General features: G+C 42.3%; 1 protein-coding gene across 11 annotated transcripts in view; it reads left to right on the top strand.

Annotated features, from left to right (window-relative positions):
• The window catches only part of LOC110496650 (engulfment and cell motility protein 1), a 171653-nt gene that overhangs the window by 128114 nt on the left and 15989 nt on the right, over positions 1-27550 (top strand). For all 11 annotated transcript variants that reach the window (XM_036953429.2, XM_036953433.2, XM_036953435.2 and 8 more), the window contains one exon: positions 19483-19646. In XM_036953429.2, coding sequence (XP_036809324.1) covers positions 19483-19646 — 164 coding nt within the window. The remainder of the gene's footprint in view (positions 1-19482; positions 19647-27550) is intronic.

The raw sequence follows: 27550 nt of genomic DNA, 5'->3' as shown, positions 1-27550 counted from the left end.
TCGTTGCTGCCATTGCTTCCATTCAGCCACAAGAGCATTAGTGAGGTCGGGCACTGATGTTGGGCGATTAGGCCTGGCTCACAGTCCAATTCATCCCAAAGGTTTTTGTTGGGGTTGAGGTCAGGACTCTGTGCAGGCCCGTCAAGTTCTTCCACACCGATCTCGACAAACCATTTCTGTATGGACCTTGCTTTGTGTATGGGGGCATTTTCATGCTGAAACAGGAAAGGGCCTTCTCTAAACTGTTGCCACAAATTGGGAAGCACAGAATCGTCTAGAATGTCATTGTATGCTGTAGCTTTAAGATTTCCCTTCACTGGAACTAAGGTCCTAGCCCGAACCATGAAAACAGCCCCAGACCATTAACAGTACTCCTCCACCAAACTTTACACTTGGCACTATGCAGGTAGCGTTCTCCTGGCATCCGCCAAACCCAGATTCGTCCGTTGGACTGTTAGATGGTGAAGCGTGATTCATCACTCCAGAGAACACATTTCCACTACTCCAGAGTCTAATGGCAGCGAGCTTTACACCAGTCCAGCCGTCGCTTGGCATTGCGCATGGTGATCTTAGGCTTGTGTGCAGCTGCTCCTCCATGGAAACCCATTTCATGAAGCTCCTGACGAACAGTTATTGTGCTGACGTTGCTTCCAGAGGCTGTTTGAAACTCGGTAGTGAGTGTTGCAACCGAAGACAGATGGAATTTTAGCACTCGGCGGTCCTGTTCCGTGAGCTTGTGTGGCCTACCACATCGCGGCTGAGCCGTTGTTCCAAGATGTTTCCACTTGACAATTACAGCACGTACAGTTGACCGGGGAAGCTCTAGCAGGGCAGACGTTTGACTGACTTGTTGGAAAGATGGCATCCTATGACGGTGCCACGTTGAAATTCACTGATCTCTTCAGTAAGGCCATTCTACTGCCAATGTTTGTCTATGGAGATTGCATGGCGGTGTGCTCGATTTTATACACCTGTCAGCCACGGGTGTGGCTGAAATAACCAGATTGCCTAATTTTGAAGGGACCACTCTTTTATTTTTCATATGGAGCTGGGCTCCATCTCAGAGATGGATGTGGTGGACTGGAGGTAGGTATAGTGGTGGTGAATGTATGTTTCTAGCTTTGAGAGGCAGCTAGCTAGAGCAGTGAGAGAGCACAGCCCATCACCTCCCCATAAACCTTCAGTCAATCTCCTCGCCTCCAGCAGTAATTTCAGTCAGAGGTGTGTGTGTGTGTGTGTGTGTGTGTGTGTACTCTGCCTGACACTGACAGAATCTGCTCGTTATTGAACAAAAGTCACCTAACCTTCAGTCAGTCTCCTCTCCTCCAGCACAGAGATCACCAGACATTCTCATTCCAGGCAGGTTTTCTCCCTCCCTCTCCATCATTCTTTTCCTCACATAAAATATTCTACCACTCTACCCCTCTCTACCTCTACCTCCTCTACTTCTCTCTACCACTCTCTACCTCTACCTCCTACTTCTCTCTACCACTTTCTACCCCTCTCTACCTCTACCTTCTACTTCTCTCTACCACTCTCTACCCCTCTCTACCTCCTACTTCTCTCTACCCTTCTCTACCCCTCTCTACCTCCTCTACTTCTCTCTACCACTCTACCTCTCTCTACCTCTACTTCCTCTACTTCTCTCTACCTTCATATATCTATACCCTCTTTCTCTCACCCTTTCTCTTTTTATCCACCCCTTTACACCCCCTCTCTCTGAACCTCTCCTTGTTCCTGCCCTTTTGTGATGTCAGACAAGCTATTTTTATCGCATCTGCCTGTTTGCCTTGCCTCCTTCCACCCTGACAAGGTTTCCCTATCCGGTGTGTATGTACAGTGGGTTGAACAAGTATTTGATACACTGCCGATTTTGCAGGTTTTCCTACTTACAAAGCAAAAATCCAGAAAATCACATTGTATGTTTTTTAAGTAATTAATTTGCATTTTATTGCATGACATAAGTATTTGATACATCAGAAAAGCAGAACTTAATATTTGGTACAGAAACCTTTGTGTACAATTACAGAGATCATACATTTCTTGTAGTTCATGACCAGGTTTGCACACACTGCAGCAGGGATTTTGGCCCACTCTTCCATACAGACCTTCTCCAGATCCTTCAGGTTTCGGGGCTGTCGCTGGGCAATACGGACTTTCAGCTCCCTCCAAAGATTTTATATTGGGTTCAGGTCTGGAGACTGGCTAGGCCACTCCAGGACCTTGAGATGCTTCTTACGGAGCCACTCCTTAGTTGCCCTAGCTGTGTGTTTCTGGTCGTTGTCATGCTGAAAGACCCAGCCACAACCCAGCCACGACCCATCTTCAATGCTCTTACTGAGGGAAGGAGGTTGTTGGTCAAGATCTCCCATCCATTCTCCCCTCAATACGGTGCAGTCGTCCTGTCCACTTTTCAGAAAATCATCCCCAAAGAATTATGTTTCCACCTCCATGCTTCACGTCTGGGATTTGTGTTCTTGGGGTTGTACTCATCCTTCTTCTTCCTCCAAACACGGAGCGAGTGGAGTTTAGAACAAAAAGCTCTATTTTTGTCTCATCAGACCACATGACCTTCTCCCATTCCTCCTCTGGATCATCCAGATGGTCATTGGCAAACTTCAGACGGGCCTGGACATGTGCTGGCTTGAGCAGGGGGTCCTTGCGTGCGCTGCAGGATTTTAATCCATGACGGCGTAGTGTGTTACTAATGGTTTTCTTTGAGACTGTGGTCCCAGCTCTCTTCAGGTCATCGACCAGGTCCTGCCATGTAGTTCTGGGCTGATCCCTCACCTTCCTCATGATCATTAATGACCCACGAGGTGAGATCTTGCATGGAGCCCCAGACCGAGGGTGATTGACCGTCATCTTGAACCTCTTCCATTTTCTACTAATTGCGCCAACAGTTGTTGCCTTCTCACCAAGCTGCTTGCCTATTGTCCTGTAGCCCATCCCAGCCTTGTGCAGGTCTACAATTTTATCCCTGATGTCCTTACACAGCTCTCTGGTCTTGGCCATTGTGGAGCGGTTGGAGTCTGTTTGATTGAGTGTGTGGCAGGTGTCTTTTATACAGATAACAAGTTCAAACAGGTGCAGTTAATACAGGTAATGAGTGGAGAACAGGAGGTCTACTTAAAGAAAAACTAACAGGTCTGTGAGAGCCGGAATTCTTAATGGTTGGTAGATGATCAAATACTTATGTCATGCAATAAAATGCAAATTAATTACTTAAAAATCATACAATGTGATTTTCTGGATTTTTCTTATAGTTGAAGTGTACCTATGATAAAAATTATAGAAAAATTACATGCTGTGTAGGTAGGAAAACCTGCAAAATTGGCAGTGTATCAAATACTTGTTCTCCCCACTGTATATACACTACCAGTCAAATGTTTTGTTACACCTACTCAGGGTTTTTCAGGGTTTTTCTTTATTTTTCTACAATGTAGAAAATAGTAAAACAGTGAAGACATCAAAACTATGAAATAATACATGGAATCATGGAGTTAACAAAAAAGTATAAAACAAATGAGATTCTTCAAAGTAGCCACCCTTTGACAGCTTTGCACACTCTTGGCATTCTCTCAGCCAGCTTCCCCTGGAATGCTTTTCCAACAGTGTTGAAGGAGTTCCCACATATGCTGAGCACTTGTTGCCGGCTTTTCCTTCACTCTGCGGTCCAACTCATCTCAAACCATCTCAATTGGGTTGAGGTTGGGTGATTGTGGAGGCCAGGTCATCTGATGCAGCACTCCATCACTCTCCTTCTTGGTCAAATAGCCCTTACACCGCCTGGAGGTGTGTTGGGTCATTGTCCTGTTAAAAATCAAATGATAGTCCCACTAAGCGCAAACGAGATGGGATGGCGTATCGCTGCAGAATGCTTGGTAGCCATGCTGGCTAAGTGTGCCTTGAATTCTAAATGAATCGCAGACAGCGTCACCAGCAAAGCACCCACACACCATCACACCTCCTCCTCTGTGCTTCACGGTGGGAACCACACAGGTGGAGATCATCCGTTCACCTACTCTGCTTCTCCCAAAGGCACGGCCATTAGAACCAAACAGATTTCCACTGGTCTAATGGTCATTTATTTTGTTTCTTTTCCAATGCAAGTATCTTCTTCTTAGTGATGTCCTTTTAGTAGTGGTTTCTTTGTTTGTAGCAATTTGACCATGAAGGCAGGGGAGCCTAGTGGTTAAGAGCGTTGGACTAGTAACCGAAAGTTTGCAAGTTCAAATCCCCAAGCTGACAAGGTACAAATCTGTCAATCTGCCCCTGAACAGGCAGTTAACCCACTGTTCCTAGGCCGTCATTGAAAATAAGAATTTGTTCTTAACTTACTTGCCTTGTAAAATTAACAAAATATTGTAAAAATTCACGCAGTCTCCTCTGAACAGTTGATGTGTCTGTTACATGGACTCTGTGAAGCATTTATGTGGGCTGCAATTTCTGAGGCTGGTAGCTCTAATGAACTTATCCTCTGCAGCAGAGGTAACTCTGGGTCTTCCTTTCCTGTGGCAGTCCTCATGAGTGCCAGTTTCATAATAGCGCTTGATGGTTTTTGCGACTGCACTTGAAGAAACGTTCAGTTCTTGAACCTTTACGCATTGACTGACCTTCATGTCTTAAAGTAATAATGGACTGTCATTTCTCTTTGCTTTTTTGAGCTGTTCTTGCATAAAATGGCATTGATATTTTGCCTAATAAGGCTATCTTCTGTACACCACTCCTACCTTGTCACAACACAACTGGTTGGCTCAAACGCATTATGAAGGAAAGAAATTCCACAACATATCTTTTAACAAGGCACACCTTTTAATTAAAATGCATTCCAGGTGACTACTGTACCTTATGAAGCTGGCTGAGAGAATGCCAAAGCTTGTGCAAAACTGTCATCAAGGCAAAGGGTGGCTAATTTGAAGAATCTCAAATCTTAAAATACATTTTTACTTGTTTAAAACTTCTTAGGGCTGCAATCCCGTTAACGGGATGATATGACATCAGCCAGTGAAAGTGCAGGGCGCCAATTTCAAGACAACAGAAATCTCATAATTAACATTCCTCAAACATACATGTATCTTATACCGTTTTAAAGGTAATCTTGTTGTTAATCCCACCACAGTGTCCAATTTCAAATAGGCTTTACAGTGAAAGCACCACAAACGATTATGTTAGGTGTCCACCAACTCACAGAAAAACCCAGCCATTTTTCCAGCCAAAGAGAGGAGTCACAAAAAGAAAAAATGGAGATAAAATGAATCACTAACCTTTGATGATATTCATCAGATGACACTCATAGGACTTCATGTTATACAATACATGTATGTTTTGTTTGATAAAGTTAATATTTATATAAAATATCTGAGTTTACATTGGCGCGTTACGTTCACTAGTTCCAAAAACATCCGGTAATATTGCAGAGAACCACATCATTTTACAGAAATGCTCATCAAAAATGTAGATGAAAATACAAGTTATACACATGGAATTATAGATATACCTCTCCTTAATGTAATCGCTGTGTCAGATTTCAAAAAAACTTTACGGAAAAAGCAAACCATGCAATAATCTGAGACGGCGCTCAGAAAATAAATAAAGTTATCTGCCATGTTGGAGTCAACAGAAACCAGAAATCACATTATAAATATTCCCTTACCTTTGATGATCTTCATCAGAATGCACTCCCAGGAATCCTAGTTCCACAATAAATGCTTGATTTGTTCAATAATGTCCATTATTTATGTCCAAGAAGCTACTTTTGTTAGGGCTTAGGTATACAAATCCAAACGCTCGTACAGGTCCATCTGAACGTCGGACGAAAACTTCAAAAAGTTATATCACAGGTCGAAGAAACTTGTCAAACTAAGTATAGAATCAATCTTTAGGGTGTTGTTATCATAAATCTTCAATAAAGTTCCAACCGGAGAATTCATTTGTGTGTAGAGAAGCCATGGAACGCAGGTCGCTATCATGTGAATTGTGCGTGACCAGGACTTGGCTCTCTGCCAATTATTTATTGTTATTTATCATTTAGCACTTATTCAGCTCCACAACACAGTAGAAGCCTCATTCAAGTTTCTAAAGACGGTTGACATCTAGTGAAATCCCTAGGAAGTGCAACTTAATCCATATCCCACTGTGAATTCAATAGGGGCTGGGTTGAAAATCGACCAACCTCAGATTTCTCACTTCCTGTTTGGATTTCTTCTCAGGTTTTTGCCTTCTGTTATGCTCACAGACATCATTTAAACAGTTTTAGAAACTTCAGAGTGTTTTCTATCCAATGCATATATTAGCAACTGGGGCTGAGAAGAAGGCAGTTTACTCTGGGCACCTCTGGGCACCTTTCATCCAAGCTACTCAATACTGCCCCTGCAGCCATAAGAAGTTAACACTTTTTGGTTACTACATGATTCCATATATGTTATTTCATAGTTTTGATGTCTTCACTATTATTCTACAATGTAGAAATTAGTACAAATTAATAAAAACCCTTGAATGAGTAGGTGTGTCCAAACTTTTGACTGGTACTGTATGTGACAATAAAATATCCCCTCCACCCTCCTTTCAGATATGGGGAGAATGGAGTGATTGAGACAAAAGAGGGAAGGGGAGTGGGGGCATTGCTGTATACCGTGGCCCTAGGCGGCATCTCTCATCTCAGTTAGAGCAGGCAGTCTCCACATGCTGAGAAGGCCAACGCAGTGCACACAAATAACGGCTGGGGAAATCAACAGACATTTACATCAAGCAATCGGCAGCTAGCTATTTGAACAGGGATGTAGATGGCTTTACATTTAGATGTCACGTTGTGGTAGGTTTTGGATATGATGTCTGGTGGCACATAGCAATGATAGAGGAGGACATTTAATTGGATGAAGATTCTGATATTGATTGAATCAGAAGGCTGTGTTGTCTAACATGGAGAGAGTAGAGAGTAGCTGTACATGTACAACATGGACTCATGAATGATTGAGTAGACATGGGCAGGGTGTGCGTCGTAATTGCCCTTAACATGAATAGATATCTGCAACAGACACTGCTCTGCCCTAGGACTATAGGGCTGCATCCCAAATTACACCATATTCCCTACTCAGTGCTCTACTGTTGCCCACAGCCATATGAACCCTGTTCAACAGTAGTACACTGAAATAAGGTGTCATTTGTGATGCGGACTAGGACACCGATGAGCTCAGATGCTTCGTTACAAAGGGTCCTAAAAGCTGTGTGAAGGGTTATTTTCTTCACCCTGAAGACGTGAATTTGTGTGTGTGAAAGATGAGTACACTGTTTGACACTGCTTTGTGTGTGTGTGTGTGTGTGTTTTTTCTCCTTTCCAGTCATATCAGTCAGAGATGTGGTTTGTGTGTTCTCTGTTTGATGCTGAACAGTCACCTGACCTGAGGCCATGATGTTTTTCTTTAGTTCACTGCGTCTTCCAAATGGCATCCTGTTCCCTAAATAGAGCACATATGTAAAAAGAAACGTCCTCTCACTGTCAACTGCGTTTATTTTCATCAAACTTAACATGTGTAAATATTTGTATGAACATAACAAGATTCAACAAATGAGACATAAACTGAACAAGTTCCACAGACATGTGACTAACAGAAATGGAAGATTGTGTACCTGAACAAAGGAGGGGTCAAAATCAAGTGACAGTCAGTATCTGGTGTGGCCACCAGCTGCATTAACTGCTGCAGTGCATCTCCTCCTCATGGACTGCACCAGATTTGCCAGTTCTTGCTGTGAGATGTTACCCCACTTTTCCATCAAGGCACCTGCAAGTTCCCAGATATTTCTGGGGGAAATTGCCCGAGCCCTCACCCTCCGATCCGACAGGTCCCAGACGTGCTCAATGGGATTGAGATCCGGGCTCTTTGCTGGCCATGGCAGAACACTGACATTCCTGTCTTGCAGGAAATCCCGCACAGAACGAGCAGTATGGCTGGTGGCATTGTCATGTCAGGATGAGCCTGCAGGAATGGTACCGCATGTGGGAGGAGGATGTCTTCGCTGTAACGCACAGCTTTGAGATTGCCTGCAATGACAACAAGCTCAGTGTGACACACCGCCCAGACCATGACAGACACTCCACCTCCAAACCGCTCCCGCTCCAGAGTTCAGACCTCGGTGTAACGCTCATTCCTTCGATGAGAAACGCAAATCTGACCATCACCCCGCGACTCGTCAGTGAAGAGCACTTTTTGCCAGTCCTGTCTGGTCCTGCGACGGTGGGTTTGTGCTCATAGGCGACGTTGTTGCCGGTGATGTCTGATGAGGACCTGCCTTACAAAAGGCCTACATGCCCTCAGTCCAGCCTCTCTCAGCCTATTGCAGACAGTCTGGGCACTGATGGCGGGATTGTGCGTTCCTGGTGTAACTCGGGCAGTTGTTGTTGCCTTCCTGTCCCGCAGGTGTTCGGATGTACCGATACTTTGCAGGTGTTGTTACACGTGGTCTGCCACTGCTAAGATGATCAGCTATCCGTCCTGTCTTCCTGTAGTGCTGTGTTCGGCGTCTCGCAGTACGGACATTGTAATTTATTGCCCTGGCCACATTTGCAGTCCTCATGCCTCCTTGCAGCATGCCTAAGGCACGTTCACACAGATGAGCAGGGACCCTGGGCATCTTTCTTTTGGTGTTTTTCAGAATCAGTATAAAGGCCTCTTTAGTGTCCTAAGTTTTCATAACTGTGGACTTAATTGCCTACAGTCTGTAACCTGTTAGTGTCTTAACGACCGTTCCACAGGTGCATGTTCGTTAATTGTTTATGGCTCATTGAACAAGCATGGGAAACAGTGTTTAAACCCTTTACAATGAAGATCTGTGAAGTTATTTTGATTTTTATGAATTATCTTTGAAGGACAGGGTCCTGAAAAAGGGGCGTTTATATTTTTTATTTAACTATTATTTAACTAGGCAAGTCAGTTAAGAACAAATTCTTATTTAAATGACGGCCTACAAAACTTTGTGTGAAACAGTACGCTATAGTACATGTTCTGTTCTGTGTGAAACAGTACGCTATAGCACATGTTCTGTTCTGTTGCCACGATCAGCTGATTCTTGATGAATACCTTTTTTGACAGTTTCTCTGCATGGACACCTTTCCTTTAAACATGTTTTCTCTGCATGGACACCCTACCTTTAAACATGTTTTCTCTGCATGGACACCCTCCCTTTAAACATGTTTTCTCTGCATGGACACCCTCCCTTTAAACATGTTTTCTCTGCATGGACACCCTACCTTTAAACATGTTTTCTCTGCATGGACACCCTACCTTTAAACATGTTTTCTCTGCATGGACACCCTACCTTTAAACATGTTTTCTCTGCATGGACACCCTCCCTTTAAACATGTTTTCTCTGCATGGACACCCTACCTTTAAACATGTTTTCTCTGCATGGACACCCTCCCTTTAAACATGTTTTCTCTGCATGGACACCCTCCCTTTAAACATGTTTTCTCTGCATGGACACCCTCCCTTTAAACATGTTTTCTCTGCATGGACACCCTCCCTTTAAACATGTTTTCTCTGCATGGACACCCTCCCTATACAACAATGTCTGCATGAACACCCTCCCTATACAACAATCTCTGCATGGACACCCTCCCTATAAAACAAGATCTGCATGGACACCCTCCCTATAAAACAAGATCTGCATGGACACCCTCCCTATAAAACAAGCTCTGCATGGACACCCTCCTTATAAAACAATCTCTGCATGGACACCCTCCCTATAAAACAATCTCTGCATGGACACCCTCCCTATAAAACAAGCTCTGCATGGACAACCTCCCTATAAAACAATCTCTGCATGGACACCCTCCCTATAAAACAAGCTCTGCATGGACACCCTCCCTATAAAACAAGCTCTGCATGGACAACCTCCCTATAAAACAATCTCTGCATGGACACCCTCCCTATAAAACAAGCTCTGCATGGACACCCTCCCTATAAAACAAGCTCTGCATGGACAACCTCCCTATAAAACAATCTCTGCATGGACACCCTCCCTATAAAACAAGCTCTGCATGGACAACCTCCCTATAAAACAATCTCTGCATGCATTAAAAATGCCAACATCATACAGAAGTAATAAACAGAACCTCGCTGAAGCGTAAGGAATGATCTCTCTGGAGAGCCACACACACACACAGAAACACACACAGACACACACACAGATGCCAGGATGCATTGACATATATGCTTGCTCCTAGCAGAGAGACTCTCTCTAACAGGTCTCTAGGGGAGAGAGAGGGAAAGAGCAGGCCTGTAACACTGCTGCACTGAGAAGGATTCACACGCCTTTACACTGAAAGAACCAGAAATGCCATCGGAGCCTGTTTTCAGTGTCTCACAGTAGGGGTGCTGATCTGGGATCAGTTTAGCCTTTTAGATGATAATAAATAAGATCAAATAGACAGGAAGTACCTGATTCTAGATCAGCTCTCCTACTCTGTGACGCTTTAAGAATACTGGCCCAGTACTTTATCTTGTGTTAGAACAGTGAGGTTGGATCAGGAATAATGTAGGGGAAAATAATTGAAAGTGCAATCGTGCAGTGACTTACCTCCAACATGTAAAGTATATGCCATTGCCACAACTCATTCTATTCATCAGCCTTTCAGAGCTTTCCCGGTACACACACACACACACACACACACTCTCTCTCTCTCTCTCTCTCTCTCTCTCTCTCTCTCTATCTCTCTCTCTCTCTCTCTCTCTCTCTCTCTCTCTCTCTCTCTCTCTCTCTCTCTCTCTCTCTCTCTCTCTCTCTCTCTCTCTCTCTCTCTCTCTCTCTCTCTCTCTCTCTCTCTCTCTCTCTCTCTCTCCTCTCTCTCTCTCTCGTTGTAATTCTCTCAGAAATAGGGGGATGAATTCTGAGTGGGAATGATAATGTGTACCTTCAGAACTGGGTCATGTTCATTAGGGCAGATACTTAAAAAAAATGTTTTGTAACCAAAGACATAACTGAGCCTTTCCTATTGGACAAGTCCAGGTAGTCCCTCCCTGTTTCAGTCTGTTTTCTTCGATATGGTGCTTAATGAACAGGACCCCGAAGTCTGTCAGGCTCACCTCTGTCAAGGTGCTTTGTGAGCAACGCTGCCTGACTGGTTGGTCTTTGAGCGGAGTCTAATAAATTATTCATAATGAGCGCCATGTTGTGAAGGGACCATGTGTTCCTATTAAATAGGATGAATATTCAAGCTGTTAATTAGTGTGAGTGGAGGCGCATGGACAGAACAGAATTGTTTTCCTGCTCAAGACGTGTCATTAAATACTGAATATTAATGACCGTCCCATGGGACTGGGGCTGCCTCTCTAATGGCACCCTATTCCCTAAATAGAGGACTAGTTTTGACCAGAGCCTTATGGGATGGGTCCGTTTGGGAGGGTGAATGAGTCACAAACCACAGATATCTGAAAGAAGATAAATGACCTAGTTCTCAACAACTGATGTCATTTTGAATTGAAACCAGTAAGTACTAACAATTTGGTTAAATGAGTCACTCATTGCCTTTCCTGTAGGGATTGAAGTTGTTCCTGTATTATTATGGCAAAGCCCCTGCTTGACTTTTAACACACACAAACAGTGTTATACAGCTAACCTTGTGGGGACACACAATTCAGTCCTATTCAAAATACTATTTTCCCTAATCCGTACTCCTAATCATAACCTTAACCTTAACCCAAAAACCTAAACCAAACCCTAGCTCCTAACTCTAACCCTAAAACTAACCCTAGTTCCAAACCCTAACCCTTAACATAATTCTAACACTAATTCTAATCTTAATCCTAAACCCCCTAGAAATAGCATTTGACGTCGGGGGACTAACAAAATGTACCCCCCCCCCACACACACACACATACTGTCCTTGTCAAAGTTCATCAATGTCACCCCTGTCACTCCTGTCCTGGGCCACACCAAATGGCCATGGTTAATCCACTGATGTGACAGAATGACAGATCACTTGTAATTACAATTGGAGAATAAATAGAGACTTAATTAATAGCCTGTATGCAGACTCAGAGACTGGCAGGTGTGTGTGTGTGTGTGTGTGTTTATGCGAGTGTGTGAAATAATTTTTGATGGAGAACTGTGAGATTCAACCGATCATTGCCCGCACCTGCCCGCCCATCCAGCATCACTACTCTGGACGGCTCTGACTTAGAATACGTGGACAACTACAAATAGCTAGGTGTCTGGCTAGACTGTAAACTCTCCTTCCAGACTCACATTAAGCATCTCCCATCAAAAATGTAATCTAGAATTGGCTTCCTATTTCACAACAAAGCTTCCTTCACTCATGCTGCCAAACATACCCTCGTAAAACTGACCATCCTACCGATCCTTGACGTCAGCGATGTCATCTATAAAATAGCCTCCAACACTCTACTCAGCAAACTGGATGTAGCCAATCACAGTGCCATCCGTTTTGTCACCAAAGCCCCATATACTACCCACCACTGCGACCTGTACGCTCTCGTTGGCTGGCCCTCGCTTCATACTCGTCGCCAAGCCCACTGGCTACAGGTTATCTACAAGTCTCTGCTAGGTAAAGCCCCGCCCTATCTCAGCTCGCTGGTCACCATAGCAGCACCCACTCGTAGCACGCGCTCCAGCAGGTATATCTCACTGGTCACCCCCAAAGCCAATTCCTCCTTTGGTCGCCTTTCCTTCCAGTTCTCTGCTGCCACTGACTGGAACGAACTGCAAAAATCACTGAACCTGGAGATTCCCATCTCCCTCAATAGCTTTAAGAACCAGCTGTCAGAGCAGCTCACAGATCACTGCACCTGTTCATAGCCCATCTGTATACAGCCCATCTATCGAACTCATTCCAATACTGTATTTATTTATTTAGCTCCTTTTGCACCACAGTATCTCTACTTGCACATCCATCTTCTTCACATCTACCATTCCAGTGTTTAAATGCCATATTGTAATTACTTCGCCACCATGGCCTATTTATTGCCTTTAACTCCCTTATTTGACCTTATTTGCACTCACTGTATATAGACTTTTTCTTTTTTTTCTACTGTATGTTTTGTTCATTCCATGTGTAACTCTGTGTTGTTGTATGTGTCGAACATCTATCCCTGTTGGCTATCTTTCTCCCCCTGTTGACTGTCTGGTGGGTGGGGTGTTAAGTGAGAGTGGAGAGAGGAAAGGGCCATGATTAGTGACAGGCTAATTCTCACCTCTGCTTTTTGGGGGTTACTGGCAGCTGAGGAGAACTAGGATTAACAACACTAATGTATGGTGAGACCAACAGCCTAATAGAGAGAGTTTGAGGTGGGAAGAGTTCAGGGATGTGTTCAGTGCAGCATTACTACCGTTCCTATTTCAACATGTTTTCCCTAATGAACATGAGCCTGATGAATGCTGTCTACTAAATAGAAGGGAGTAGGGGAGGTCGTACCTCTTAAAACATCTAAACAACAAAAGGTTACGTAATCCTGAGGTAACAGAGATGGGTTCAAAACGTTCAGCGCTCCAGATAACTACCCAGTCGTACTGTATCTGGAGACATGACAGTGCAGTTATTATCTTGCTGTTTTCCCCCTCCCTGTCTTTTGTTTGTTTTCCAAAGTCATTGTTATGCCAAGTTTTACTCGGAGCCCTGTGATTACCACAGCGGCACATATTTGCATCCCAGAAGTTAAACCTGGATTAAAGAGTGTAATCAGCTGGGGGTGATGCCACCGGCTTATCGAATCTGGAATTATAAATGGGATAATTCCTTTAATTCCTCTTTGTGGCACTCACTAACAGTATGCATGGATGCCCAAATAGTGGATTTGAAGTAGGGCCATTTCCACTTGTTTCTCTGTGAGCTAATGCCGATTTCTTTTTTTTTATTGAGAGGATTACCCCCCACCCCCCTCCCAAAAAAACAACAACCTTGAAGCCTTAGTCTGAAGGTTTTTGGGTGCTGTGTTGTCTCGTCTTGTTTCATATTTGTATTCCTTTCGTGATGTCTTGTCTTCCCTCTATCCATTTTTTATTTCTTACCCCTGGCGATGGATCAGTCTTTCTTTGGGAAGATTTCACTAAGCTTTTCGGATCAGAATCCTGCACTATAATCGCCTCTATCCACAGACAACAACAACAACACACACACACACACACACACACACACAGAGGGAGAGACGTGTATACTCTTCCTCTCTCTCTCTCTCTCTCTCCCTCCTTTGTCTCTGTCAATTTCAATTCAATTCAAAGGGCTTTATTGGCATGTGAAACATATGTTTACATTGCCAAAGCAAGTGAAATAGATAATAAATAAAAGTGAAATAAGCAGTCATAAATTAACAGTAGACATTACACTCACACAAGTAAAAAATATATAGTGGCAAGAAAATGTATGTGAACCCTTTGGAAATACCTGGATTTCTGCATAAATTGGTCATAAAATTTGATCTGATCTTCATCTAGGTCACAACAATAGACAAACACAGTCTGCTTAAACTAATAACACACAAACAATTATAGGTTTTCATGTCTTTATTGAACACATCGTGTAAACATTCACAGTGCAGGGTGGGGAAAGTATGTGAACCCATAACTGGTTGACCCTCCTTTGGCAGCAATAACCTCAACCAAACATTTCTGTCGTTGCGGATCAGATCTGCACAAGGGTCAGCGGGAATTTTGGACCATTCCTCTTTACAAAACTGTTTCAGTTCAGCAATATTCTTGGGATGTCTGGTGTGAACTGCTCTCTTGAGGTCATGCCACAGCATCTCAATCGGGTTGAGGTCAGGACTCTGACTGGGCCACTGCAGAAGGTGTATTTTCTTCTGTTGAAGCCATTCTGTTGTTGATTTACTTCTATGTTTTGAGTCTTTGTCCTGTTGCATCAACCAACTTCTGTTGAGCTTCAATTGGTGAACAGATAGCCTAACATTATCCTGCAAAATGTCTCGATAAACTTGAGAATTCATTTTTCCATCAATAATAGCAAGCTGTCCAGGCTCTGATGCAGCAAAGTAGCCCCAAAACATGATGCCCCCTCCACCAAATCAAATCAAATGTTATTTGTCACATACACATGGTTAGCAGATGTTAATGCGAGTGTAGCGAAATGCTTGTGCTTCTAGTTCCGACAATGCAGTAATAACCAACAAGTAATCTAACTAACAATTCCAAAACTACTGTCTTATACACACAAGTGTAAGGGGATAAAGAATATGTACATAAATATATATGAATGAGTGATGGTACAGAGCGGCATAGGCAAGATACAGTAGATGGTATTGAGTGCATTATATACATATGAGATGAGTATGTAAACAAGTGGCATAGTTAAAGTGGCTAGTGATACATGTGTTACATAAAGATGCAGTAGATTATATAGAGTACAGTATATACGTATACATATGAGATGAATAATGTAGGGTATGTAAACATTATATTAGGTAGCATTGTTTAAAGTGGCTAGTGATATATTTACAGTTGGGATGAGGTTTTAATGTTGGTGTGCTGTGCCTCTTTTTCTCCACACATAGTGTTGTGTATTCCTTCCAAACAACTCAACTGTAGTTTCTGTCCCAAAAATATTTTACCAGTAGCGCTGTGGAACATCCAGGTGCACTTTTGCAAACTTCAGACGTGCTGCAATATTTTTGGGGGATAGCAGTGGCTTCTTCCGTGGTGTACTCCCATGAACACCATTCTTGTTTAGTGTTTTACGTATCGTAGACTTGTCAACAGAGATGTTAGCATGTTCCAGAGATTTCTGTAAGTTTTTAGCTGTCTCTAGGATTCATCTTAACCTCATTGAGCATTATGTGCTGTACTCTTGCAGTCATCTTTGCAGGACGGTCACTCCTAGGGAGAGTAGCAACAGTGCTGAACTTTCTCCATTTATAGACAATTTGTTTTACCGCGGACTGATGAACATCAAGGCTTTTAGAGATACTTTTGTAACCCTTTCCAGCTTTATGCAAGTCAACAATTCTTAATCTTAGGTGTTCTGAGATCTATTTTGTTTGACGCATGGCTCATATCAGGCAATGCTTCTTGTGAATAGCAACTAACATTTTGTGAGTGTTTTTTATAGGGCAAGGCAGCTCTAACCAACATCTCCAATTTAATTTTTTTTTTTTTATTTAACCTTTATTTAACCAGGTAGGCCAGTTGAGAACACCTTTATTTAACCAGGTAGGCTAGTTGAGAACACCTTTATTTAACCAGGTAGGCTAGTTGAGAACACCTTTATTTAACCAGGTAGGCTAGTTGAGAACACCTTTATTTAACCAGGTAGGCCAGTTGAGAACAAGTTCACATTTACAACTGTGACCTGGCCAAGATAAAGCAAAGCAGTGCAACACAAAAAACAACACAGTTACACATGGAAAAAACAAACGTACAGTCAATAACACAATAGAAAAGTCTATATACAGTGTGTGTAAATGAAGTACGATTAGGGAGGTAAGGCAACAAATAGGCCGTTGTGGCGAAATATGTGGCGAAATGTCCACATATTCTAAGTCAGAACCGTCCAGAGTAGTGATGCTAGACAGGCGGGCAGGTGCGGGCAGCGATCGGTAGAAGAGTATGCATTTAGTTTTGCTTGCATTTAAGAGCAGCTGGAGGCCATGGAAGGAGAGTTGTAAGGCATTGAAGCTCGTCTGGAGGTTAGTTAACACAGTGTCCAAAGAAGGGCCTTTTGGAGAAGTCATTAGTCAAGGGGTTCACATACTTTTTCCAACCTACACTGTGAATGTTTAAATTATGTATTCAATATAAACAAGAAAAATACAATAATTTGTGTGTTATTAGTTTAAGAACACTATGTCTGTCTATTGTTGTGATCTTGATGATGATCTGATCAAATTTGATGACCAATTTTATCAGAAATATGGGTAATTCTGAAGGGTTCACATATTTTTCTTGCCACTGTATATGTATCTCTCCCTCCCCTTCCTGTGTGGATCATTCTTCATTACTTGTTTGCACTTCATTGATGATTCCCGACATATTGAACCCTCAGCCTGTTAGGAAGAGGGGTTACATCTAAATACCTACAACACTCTCTTCATTCACTAAGGATGGAACCCACGCCACCCATCGAAACAGACAGTCCCTTCCATCACAGTACAATGATACAATTACAGTATGTGTCTAATGTCATAAATCACCACACGGGTTACAGAGGATGTGACTATTGTTTGTTCTAGAATCACAACAGCACGAGGGTGTGATTATTGTTTGTTCTAGAATCACAACAGCACGAGGGTGTGATTATAGTTTGTTCTAGAATCACAACAGCACGAGGGTGTGATTATAGTTTGTTCTAGAATCACAACAGCACGAGGGTGTGATTATAGTTTGTTCTAGAATTACAACAGCACGAGGGTGTGATTATAGTTTGTTCTAGAATCACAACAGCACGAGGGTGTGATTATAGTTTGTTCTAGAATCACAACCGCATGAGGGTGCAACTTCATAACAAAAGGCTGAGATAATCTTACTGGTGAATAGATACACAGGCTAGCTTCCTTTCCGTATCTCCTTTCCTTAATGATGACATTCTGTGCTGTACTGTGAATGAAAGATACTGTAGTTATTTACTGTAGTAATATATCATATGAAACATACAGTAGTCTACTGTAGTTATGTACTGTAGTTATATATAAATATGAAACATACTGGAGAGCAGTCTACTGTATTTATATATAATATGAAACATACTGGAGAGTAGTCTACTGCAGTTATGTACTGTAATTATATATAAATATGAAACATACTGGAGAGCAGTCTACTGTATTTATATATAATATGAAACATACTGGAGAGTAGTCTACTGCAGTTATGTACTGTAATTATATATAAATATGAAACATACTGGAGAGTAGTCTACTGTATTTATATATCATATGAAACATACTGGAGAGTAGTGTACTGTAGTTATATACTGTATTTATATATAATATGAAACATACTGGAGAGTAGTCTACTGTAGTTATATACTGTAATTATAATATGCAGGACAGGAGGTCATCTAGTGGTTCTGATAGGAAGCCATTCAGCAGAATGTGGCTATAGCCAGGAGTGAAGGATACAACAGTATCCTGTGCCCTCTGACTTTCTATCTCTGATGTAGTGGCATGCCTCGTGATTCTCTCCCACAGTCTAACAATACGAATGGATAAGCAAGTGTTAGGGATGCGTTGAGTGAATGTTCTCCACTGATGCATGCAGAGTATTACAGGAGGCTAGGCAGTATAAAATTAGCCCCCTTCATCCTGCCCTTTCCCCCTGAGGGAAGATTCACTGGACTATATTACAAAATGTGCACTGATAAAACCTTCTATGATTTATCTACTGGGAAGTGGCTCTCCATCCCCTTACCAGCACACATTATGTGCTCCTCTGACCCCATAAACTGTCAATGGAGTTATTCACCATTAGTGACTCCATCCGACGCCCTTGTGTGCCCGTTTGTGTGAGTGGTGCACACGCTTCTGTGTGTGGGTTATTTAAGCAGTAAGGCCCGAGGGGGTGTGGTATATGGCAAATATATCACAGCTAAGGGGTGTTCTTATGCAATGCAGAGTGCCTGGATACAGCCCTTAGCCGTGGTAAATTATCCATATACCACAAACCCCAAGATGCCTTATTGCTATTCAAAACTTGTTGACAACATAATTAGAACAGTAAACAAGTAATTTTGCATCATACCTCTGGTACTTTATCTGATATCCCACGGCTTTCAGCAAATCAGCATCCAGGAGTCAAACTACCCGGGTTTATAGTTGCCATCCGCACCATTAGTCCCCAGGGCTCTTTACTGTAACAGCAAGAAAAATGTTTTCTGACCTCCCGAGTGGCGCAGGGGTCTAAGTCACTGCATCTTTGTGCAAGAGACGTCACTACAGTCCCTGGTTCGAATCCAGGCTGTATCACATCCGGCCGTGATTGGGAGTCCCATAGAACGGCACATAATTGGCCCAGCGTCGTCCGGGTTTGGTCGGGGTAGACCGTCATTCACTTGCCTGGTTCAATAAAGTAAATACCATTTTCTAGTGTTTTGTGCTCTGTTTAAATGACTGTTTCCCAGAGGTTCCTTGGCTCTCTCTCCCTCAGGAGCTCTGCAAACGTCCTCAAGAGCAAACTTTTTGAGGAGATGGGATGTTTGCCCCGAAAGCTCCGAACAGTGATGTGAAAGTGATATGTATTCATATAACTGTATGTGTGCGAGTAAATAATTGTTTTCCTCCATTTAATGTGCCTTTGCACAACAGCGTATTTATATCACATCATGAGACTGTTTCCTAGACACAGATTCATCCTAGTCCTAGAAAGAAGAACCTCCATTGAGAATGCTTTTGGACCAGGTCTAAGATTAATCTGTTTGGGAAACCGGACCCAAATGTGTAGCCTAGATTTCCTTCTCTACCTATCCAGACATCGAAGTTCTTACCACCTCTCCACTTGTCTAAATCCCCCTCTTTCTTCTCCTCCCAGGTGATGCAGGTGGTAAGAGAGCAGATCATGCGAGCACTGACACAGAAGCCTAATTCCCTGGACCAGTTGAAGAGTCGCCTGCAGAACCTGAGTTACACTGAGATCCTGAAGATACGCCAGTCTGAGAGGATGAACCAAGAAGACTTCCAGTCACGCCCCATCCTGTGAGTCAATTGTGTGTGTGTGTGTTATTACTGCCTGAGAAAGGAAGGAATCAGTGATTTTACTGCCTGAGAAAGGAAGGAATCAGTGATTTTACTGCCTGAGAAAGGAAGGAATCAGTGATTTTACTGCCTGAGAAAGGAAGAAATCAGTGATATTCATTAGGTAGATGTAACCAATCCGTCGTTAAAAAGAGGACTAAAACATGACGCCTGTGAGATTGAAGAAATAAAATAGCTGCTAATATTCATGACATAAATCTTCTCATGATGCCCTATTCTTTAACCAGTCCAAATAAAGACCAAAACAAAGGGAACGAGAGACAATATGACTATGGAAGAAAGGAAACAAAGGGAACGAGAGACAATATGACTGTGGAAGAAAGGAAAAGGGAACGAGAGACAATATGACTGTGGAAGAAAGGAAACAAAGGGAACGAGAGACAATATGACTGTGGAAGAAAGGAAACAAAGGGAACGAGAGACAATATGACTGTGGAAGAAAGGAAACAAAGGGAACGAGAGACAATATGACTGTGGAAGAAAGGAAACAAAGGGAACGAAAGACAATATGACTGTGGAAGAAAGGAAGCAAAGGGAACGAGAGACAATATGACTGTGGAAGAAAGGAAACAAAGGGAACGAGAGACAATATGACTGTGGAAGAAAGGAAAAGGGAACGAGAGACCATATGACTGTGGAAGAAAGGAAACAAAGGGAACGAGAGACAATGACTGTGGAATAATGGAAACAAAGGGAACGAGAGACAATATGACTGTGGAAGAAAGGAAAAGGGAACGAGAGACAATATGACTGTGGAAGAAAGGAAACAAAGGGAACGAGAGACAATATGACTGTGGAAGAAAGGAAGCAAAGGGAACGAGAGACAATATGACTGTGGAAGAAAGGAAAAGGGAACGAGAGACAATATGACTGTGGAAGAAAGGAAGCAAAGGGAACGAGAGACAATATGACTGTGGAAGAAAGGAAGCAAAGGGAACGAGAGACAATATGACTGTGGAAGAAAGGAAGCAAAGGGAACGAGAGACAATATGACTGTGGAAGAAAGGAAACAAAGGGAACGAGAGACAATATGACTGTGGAAGAAAGGAAACAAAGGGAACGAGAGACAATATGACTGTGGAAGAAAGGAAACAAAGGGAACGAGAGACAATATGACTGTGGAAGAAAGGAAACAAAGGGAACGAGAGACAATCTGACTGTGGAAGAAAGGAAACAAAGGGAACGAGAGACAATATGACTGTGGAAGAAAGGAAACAAAGGGAACGAGAGACAATATGACTGTGGAAGAAAGGAAGCAAAGGGAACGAGAGACAATATGACTGTGGAAGAAAGGAAACAAAGGGAACGAGAGACAATATGACTGTGGAAGAAAGGAAACAAAGGGAACGAGAGACAATATGACTGTGGAAGAAAGGAAACAAAGGGAACGAGAGACAATATGACTGTGGAAGAAAGGAAGCAAAGGGAACGAGAGACAATATGACTGTGGAAGAAAGGAAAAGGGAACGAGAGACCATATGACTGTGGAAGAAAGGAAACAAAGGGAACGAGAGACAATATGACTGTGGAAGAAAGGAAACAAAGGGAAAGAGAGACAATATGACTGTGGAAGAAAGGAAAAGGGAACGAGAGACCATATGACTGTGGAAGAAAGGAAACAAAGGGAACGAGAGACAATATGACTGTGGAAGAAAGGAAACAAAGGGAACGAGAGACAATATGACTGTGGAAGAAAAGAAACAAAGGGAACAAGAGACAATATGACTGTGGAAGAATGGAAACAAAGGGAACGAGAGACAATATGACTGTGGAAGAAAGGAAAAGGGAACGAGAGACAATATGACTGTGTAAGAAAGGAAACAAAGGGAACGAGAGACAATATGACTATGGAAGAAAGGAAACAAAGGGAACGAGAGACAATATGACTGTGGAAGAAAGGAAACAAAGGGAACGAGAGACAATATGACTGCGGAAGAAAGGAAGCAAAGGGAACGAGAGACAATATGACTGTGGAAGAAAGGAAAAGGGAACGAGAGACAATATGACTGTGGAAGAAAGGAAACAAAGGGAACGAGAGACAATATGACTGTGGAAGAAAGGAAACAAAGGGAACGAGAGACAATATGACTGTGGAAGAAAGGAAACAAAGGGAACGAGAGACAATATGACTGTGGAAGAAAGGAAGCAAAGGGAACGAGAGACAATATGACTGTGGAAGAAAGGAAACAAAGGGAACGAGAGACAATATGACTGTGGAAGAAAGGAAGCAAAGGGAACGAGAGACAATATGACTGTGGAAGAAAGGAAACAAAGGGAACGAGAGACAATATGACTGTGGAAGAAAGGAAACAAAGGGAACGAGAGACAATATGACTGTGGAAGAAAGGAAACAAAGGGAACGAGAGACAATATGACTGTGGAAGAAAGGAAACAAAGGGAACGAGAGACAATCTGACTGTGGAAGAAAGGAAACAAAGGGAACGAGAGACAATATGACTGTGGAAGAAAGGAAACAAAGGGAACGAGAGACAATATGACTGTGGAAGAAAGGAAACAAAGGGAACGAGAGACAATATGACTGTGGAAGAAAGGAAGCAAAGGGAACGAGAGACAATATGACTGTGGAAGAAAGGAAACACTTTCGTTAACACACATTTAATAGACCTTCATCCATCCTTTATTTCACCCCCTTTTTCATAAAAAAAAACTAAATTCAGCTATTGACATATGCTGCGTCGGACACATGCATTCGGTTCCCCTCATGATTGAAAATCTGCATTATAATCTGATTTGCCTACAAATGGTATTCAGAGTCAGTACCCTATTAAGGTCTTATTAGGCTGCAGCAGTGGTCCACAACCTTTTCTGAGTCAATTTTCCTTTCTGAGTCAATATTCCTTTCTGAGTCAATATTCCTTTCTGAGTCAATATTCCTTTCTGAGTCAATATTCCTTTGAGTCAATATTCCTTTGAGTCAATATTCCTTTGAGTCAATATTCCTTTGAGTCAATATTCCTTTGAGTCAATATTGCTTTGAGTCAGTATTCCTTTCTGAGTCAATATTCCTTTCTGAGTCAAAATGCAAGCTGAGATCTACCACTCAAATTTTTTTTTGTAAACGTGACTTATACCTATGCAACATTAACCAATTAAAAACAGTTCTGTAGCAGTGTGGTTTGTGCAGTAGGCTCTAGGCTCAATGTATTATCAATGCATATTGGCTACGCTTGAATTGCCCTGAAAATGTTGTTCTTCTCAGAGATAAGGGTCTTATCAGCTGATGGTCAGTCTGAGTGGAGGGGGCAGCAGTGAAGCCTCCTATCTCCCTCTGCTGAGATAAGGGGACAGTCTTCCAGCTGATGGTGAAATTTCTATGACCAGAGAAAGTGAAATATTCCTTGATAATAAAAAAGACAAGCTGCAAATAATAACAATGCAAGCTTATGGAAACACACATTTTATGGCTAATAAAACTGTTGAACATTAACTTACTCATAAAAACAGCAGCTCTTTGTTGGATTTGTTTTGTCTCTCTCTGGTCATGGTTCGAAAAGCTTTGAAATCTCACATCAACTTTGCTGTGCATCGAGGAAACTTTTTACAGTCTATGACACTAGATCTGTGCATACACGTTGATCTGAGTTATCTGATTGGCCAGCGGTAGACCTTTAGGTGCACTTGATTTGCTCTGCCGGGTAGACTGATTTTTTGTTTTATTTGGCTGGTAAACGTTAAAGGTTTGGGCAACTGTTGTTCCAGTGTTAGGTTTGCAATATCAAATCAAATTGATTTATATAGCCCTTCGTACATCAGCTGATATCTCAAAGTGCTGTACAGAAACCCAGCCTAAAACCCCAAACACCAAGCAATGCAGGTGTAGAAGCACGGTGGCTAGGAAAAACTCCCTAGAAAGGCCAAAACCTAGGAAGAAACCTAGAGAGGAACCAGGCTATGTGGGGTGGCCAGTCCTCTTCTGGCTGTGCCGGGTGGAGATTATAACAGAACATGGCCAAGATGTTCAAATGTTCATAAATGACCAGCATGGTCGAATAATAATAATAAGGCAGAACAGTTGAAACTGGAGCAGCAGCACGGTCAGGTGGACTGGGGACAGCAAGGAGTCATCATGTCAGGTAGTCCTGGGGCATGGTCCTAGGGCTCAGGTCCTCCGAGAGAGTGAAAGAAAGAGAGAAGGAGAGAATTAGAGAGAGCACACTTACATTCACACAGGACACCGAATAGGACAGGAGAAGTACTCCAGATATAACAAACTGACCCTAGCCCCCCGACACATAAACTACTGCAGCATAAATACTGGAGGCTGAGACAGGAGGGGTCAGGAGACACTGTGGCCCCATCCGAGGACACCCCCAGACCCCCGAATATGCTATAAAGAAAGACCTGTGTAATATTTACATTCTGTAAAGGCATTCATTCAAATTCGACTAGCTAATTTTAAACAGGATCTTATAAGGAATTAATATGACATGCAGAAGAAACTTTTGAGAGAAAGTGTCAGTCCGCATCTTAATGTATAGAAGGGGAAAAAGTAATTCATAATTTATTCTCAAATCCTCTATAGAATTTTCGTTCAATATTCCACACTTCTGTATAAACTGCATTTCCATGAGTGTTTGCATTCCACTCCCATCTCAGTGGGCCCTGCCACTTCATACTCTTCCAACTACATTCCAGAGTATTATCTTTGAAAGAGCTAATTTTAGTTAACTCAGTTGCAGATGATTTTCAGAGGCAAGGAGAGAATGACTTTGAGCTGTAATGAATGTGATTTATGAAATGGCCGTGCCAAAACATCTGAGACACAGACCCTGCCACAGATAATGACAATCTCCCTATGGGTGTCCAGCCATATAGATCATTCCCAACCAAATGCTATACAGAAAATTAATGATCTGTCATTACATGTATGGGACCTGAATCCATTCCTTAGCATCCCCCTCTCCCCGACAGTTCGTTATCAGAGTAGGGTGACGTTGACCCTAGACTCTGATCTTGAACCAGTTTAGCATTTTCCCCACTAATGGTTAAGGATTGAATTGGTGGAGGGGAAATTATCCTAGATATGTACCTAGGGGAAACGTCACCCCTGGTCCACTGATGATCTGAAAGCACAGAGCTGCAGTGAAAATAACGGCTCGGGAAAGGCACAGAGAAACTGACGTAATGAGAAAGAGAAAATCTGATTGGACTGCCCTCTAATTGTCTGTTCGCTCCACAGCAGCCCTCTCATTGGTTGTCAGATCGATCCACAGCAGCCCTCTTATTGGCTGTCAGCTCCACAGCAGCGTCCTGATTGGCTGGTGAGCTGTAGGACTGTGTGGGCACTGCAGGTTTCCCCAGTCAATAGGTTGTATGTATAATTAATGTTGGCTAGCTGTTAGGGGCTGTGTTCATATCTTTCATACCAGAGACAGAACACGCAGAGAAACCTACATGTTAGTCCACATGACAGGGATCACAGCAGGGCACTGTGCAGCGCCCTCCTCTGTAATGAGACTGGGGGGATTGGCTGGGGTGGAGAGGGGGGCTCTCTCTCTCACACACACACACACACGCGCGCACACACACACACACACAGTCTGTTACCAGTCAGTCTAACAGTGTCAAATTTAGACGGTGTCCACTACATTTAGGTGTCCACTACATTTAGGTGTTTAGGTGTCCACTACATTTAGAAGGTGTCCACTACATTTAGAAGGTGTCCACTACATTTCTAAGCGTTAAGGGACCCCTCGACAACATCCGCTGAAAAGGCAGAGCGCGAAATTCAAAAATATTTTTTTTAAATATTTAGCTTTCCTACATTCACAAGTGCAATACACCAAATTAAAGCTTAACTTATTGTTAATCTACCCATCATGTCCGATTTGAAAAAGGCTTTACAGCGAAAGCACACCATATGATTATGTTAGGTCAGAGCTTAGTCACAAAAACACATACAGACATTTCCCAGCCAAAGAGAGGAGTCACAAAAAGCAGAAATAAAGATAAAATGAATCACTAACCTTTGATGATCTTCATCAGATGGCACTCATAGGACTTCATGTTACACAATGCATGTATGTTTTGTTCGATAAAGTTCATATTTATATCCAAAAATCTCAGTTTACATTGGCGCGTAATGTTGTGCCTCGAAAACATCTGTCGAATTTGCAGAGAGCCACATCAATTTACAGAAATACTCATCATAAACTTTGATAAAAGATACAAGTATAATGCACAGAATTATAGATATACTTCTCCTTCATGCAACCGCTGTGTAGCGTTATAAATATTCACTTACCTTTGATAATCTTCATCAGAATGCACTCCCAGGAACCCCAGTTCCACAATAAATGTTTGACTTGTTCGATAAAGTCCATAATTTATGTCCAAATAACTCCTTTTTGTTTGCGCGTTTCGCAAACATATCCAAACTCACGAGGCGCGGGCAAGTCCAGGCGAAAGTTCAGAGGAAAAGTTCAAAAAGTTTTTCAGTTGGTTACAGTTGGTAGAAACATGTCAACCGATGTATAGAATCAATCGTTAGGATGTTTTTAACATAAATCTTCAATAATGTTCCAACCGGAGAATTCCTTTGTCTTTAGAAATGCAATGGAATGCAGGTCGCTCTCACGGGTAAGCGCGTGATCAGCTCATGGCCTTCAGTCAGATACCTGGTTGAAACAGCTCTCATTCGCCCCCACTTCACAGTAGAAGCCCCAAACAACATTCTAAAGACTGTTGATCTAGTGGAAGCCTTAGGAAGTGCAATATGACCCCATAGACAGTGTATATTTGATAGGCAATGAGTTGAAAAACTACAAACCTCAGATTTCCCACTTCCTGGTTGGATTTTTCTCAGGTTTTCGCCTGCCATATGTGTTCTGTTATACTCACAGACATCATTCAAACAGTTTTAGAAACTTCAGAGTGTTTGCTATCCAAATCTACTAATAATATGCAAAAATTAGCGTCTGGGCCTGAGTAGCAGGCAGTTTACTCTGGGCACGCTTTTCCGAACTTTAAAATGCTGCCCCCTATCCCAAATTAAGATAAAATAAACCAACCAAATAATTTTTGTTGAATTCAACTGAGATGACAATGATGTAGCTATATCGAGGACTTTTTCCAAATTGATCAAATACATTGATGCAACATGATATGCCTTACTCTGATCAAGTAAGTGCCTTATTGAAGATCGATGTAAAAAAATATATAATATTACACTGGGGCTGACACACTTGATCCCTATCTGCTGCATCTTTCTGCACTACTTACTGCAGAATTCCTGGGGTTATCCCTAAGAGCGACACAAAGGCTGACTTGGATAACGACCGTCCAATTTCCAAACTATCTTGCCTTGCCAGAGCTACAGTTGAAGTCGGAAGTTTACATACACCTTAGCCAAATACATTTAAACTGAGTTTTTCACAATTCCTGACATTTAATCCAAGTAAAAAGTCCCTGTCTTAGATCAGTTAGGATCACCACTCTATTTCAAGAATGTGAAATGTCAGAATAATAGTAGAGATAATGATTTATTTCAGCTTTTATTTCTTTCATCACATCCCAGTGGGTCAGAAGTTTACATACACTCAATTAGTATTTGGTAGCGTTGCCTTTAAATTGTTTAACTTGGGTCAAATGTTTTGGCTAGCCTTCCACAAGCTTCCCACAATAAGTTGGGTGAATTTTGGCCCATTCCTCCTGACAGAGCAGGTGTAACTGAGTCAGATTTGTAGGCCTCCTTGCTCGCACACGCTTTTTCAGTTCTGTACACAAATTTTCGATAGGAGTGAGGTCAGGGCTTTGTGATGGCCACTCCAATACGTTGACTTTGTTGTCCTTAAGCCATTTTGCCACAACTTTGGAAGTATGCT

Source organism: Oncorhynchus mykiss, chromosome 18 (assembly GCF_057628025.1).
Source record: "Oncorhynchus mykiss isolate SJ-2025 chromosome 18, ASM5762802v1, whole genome shotgun sequence".
NCBI classification, from domain to species: Eukaryota; Metazoa; Chordata; class Actinopteri; order Salmoniformes; family Salmonidae; genus Oncorhynchus; species Oncorhynchus mykiss.
This window is presented reverse-complemented; position numbering and strand designations above follow the sequence as displayed.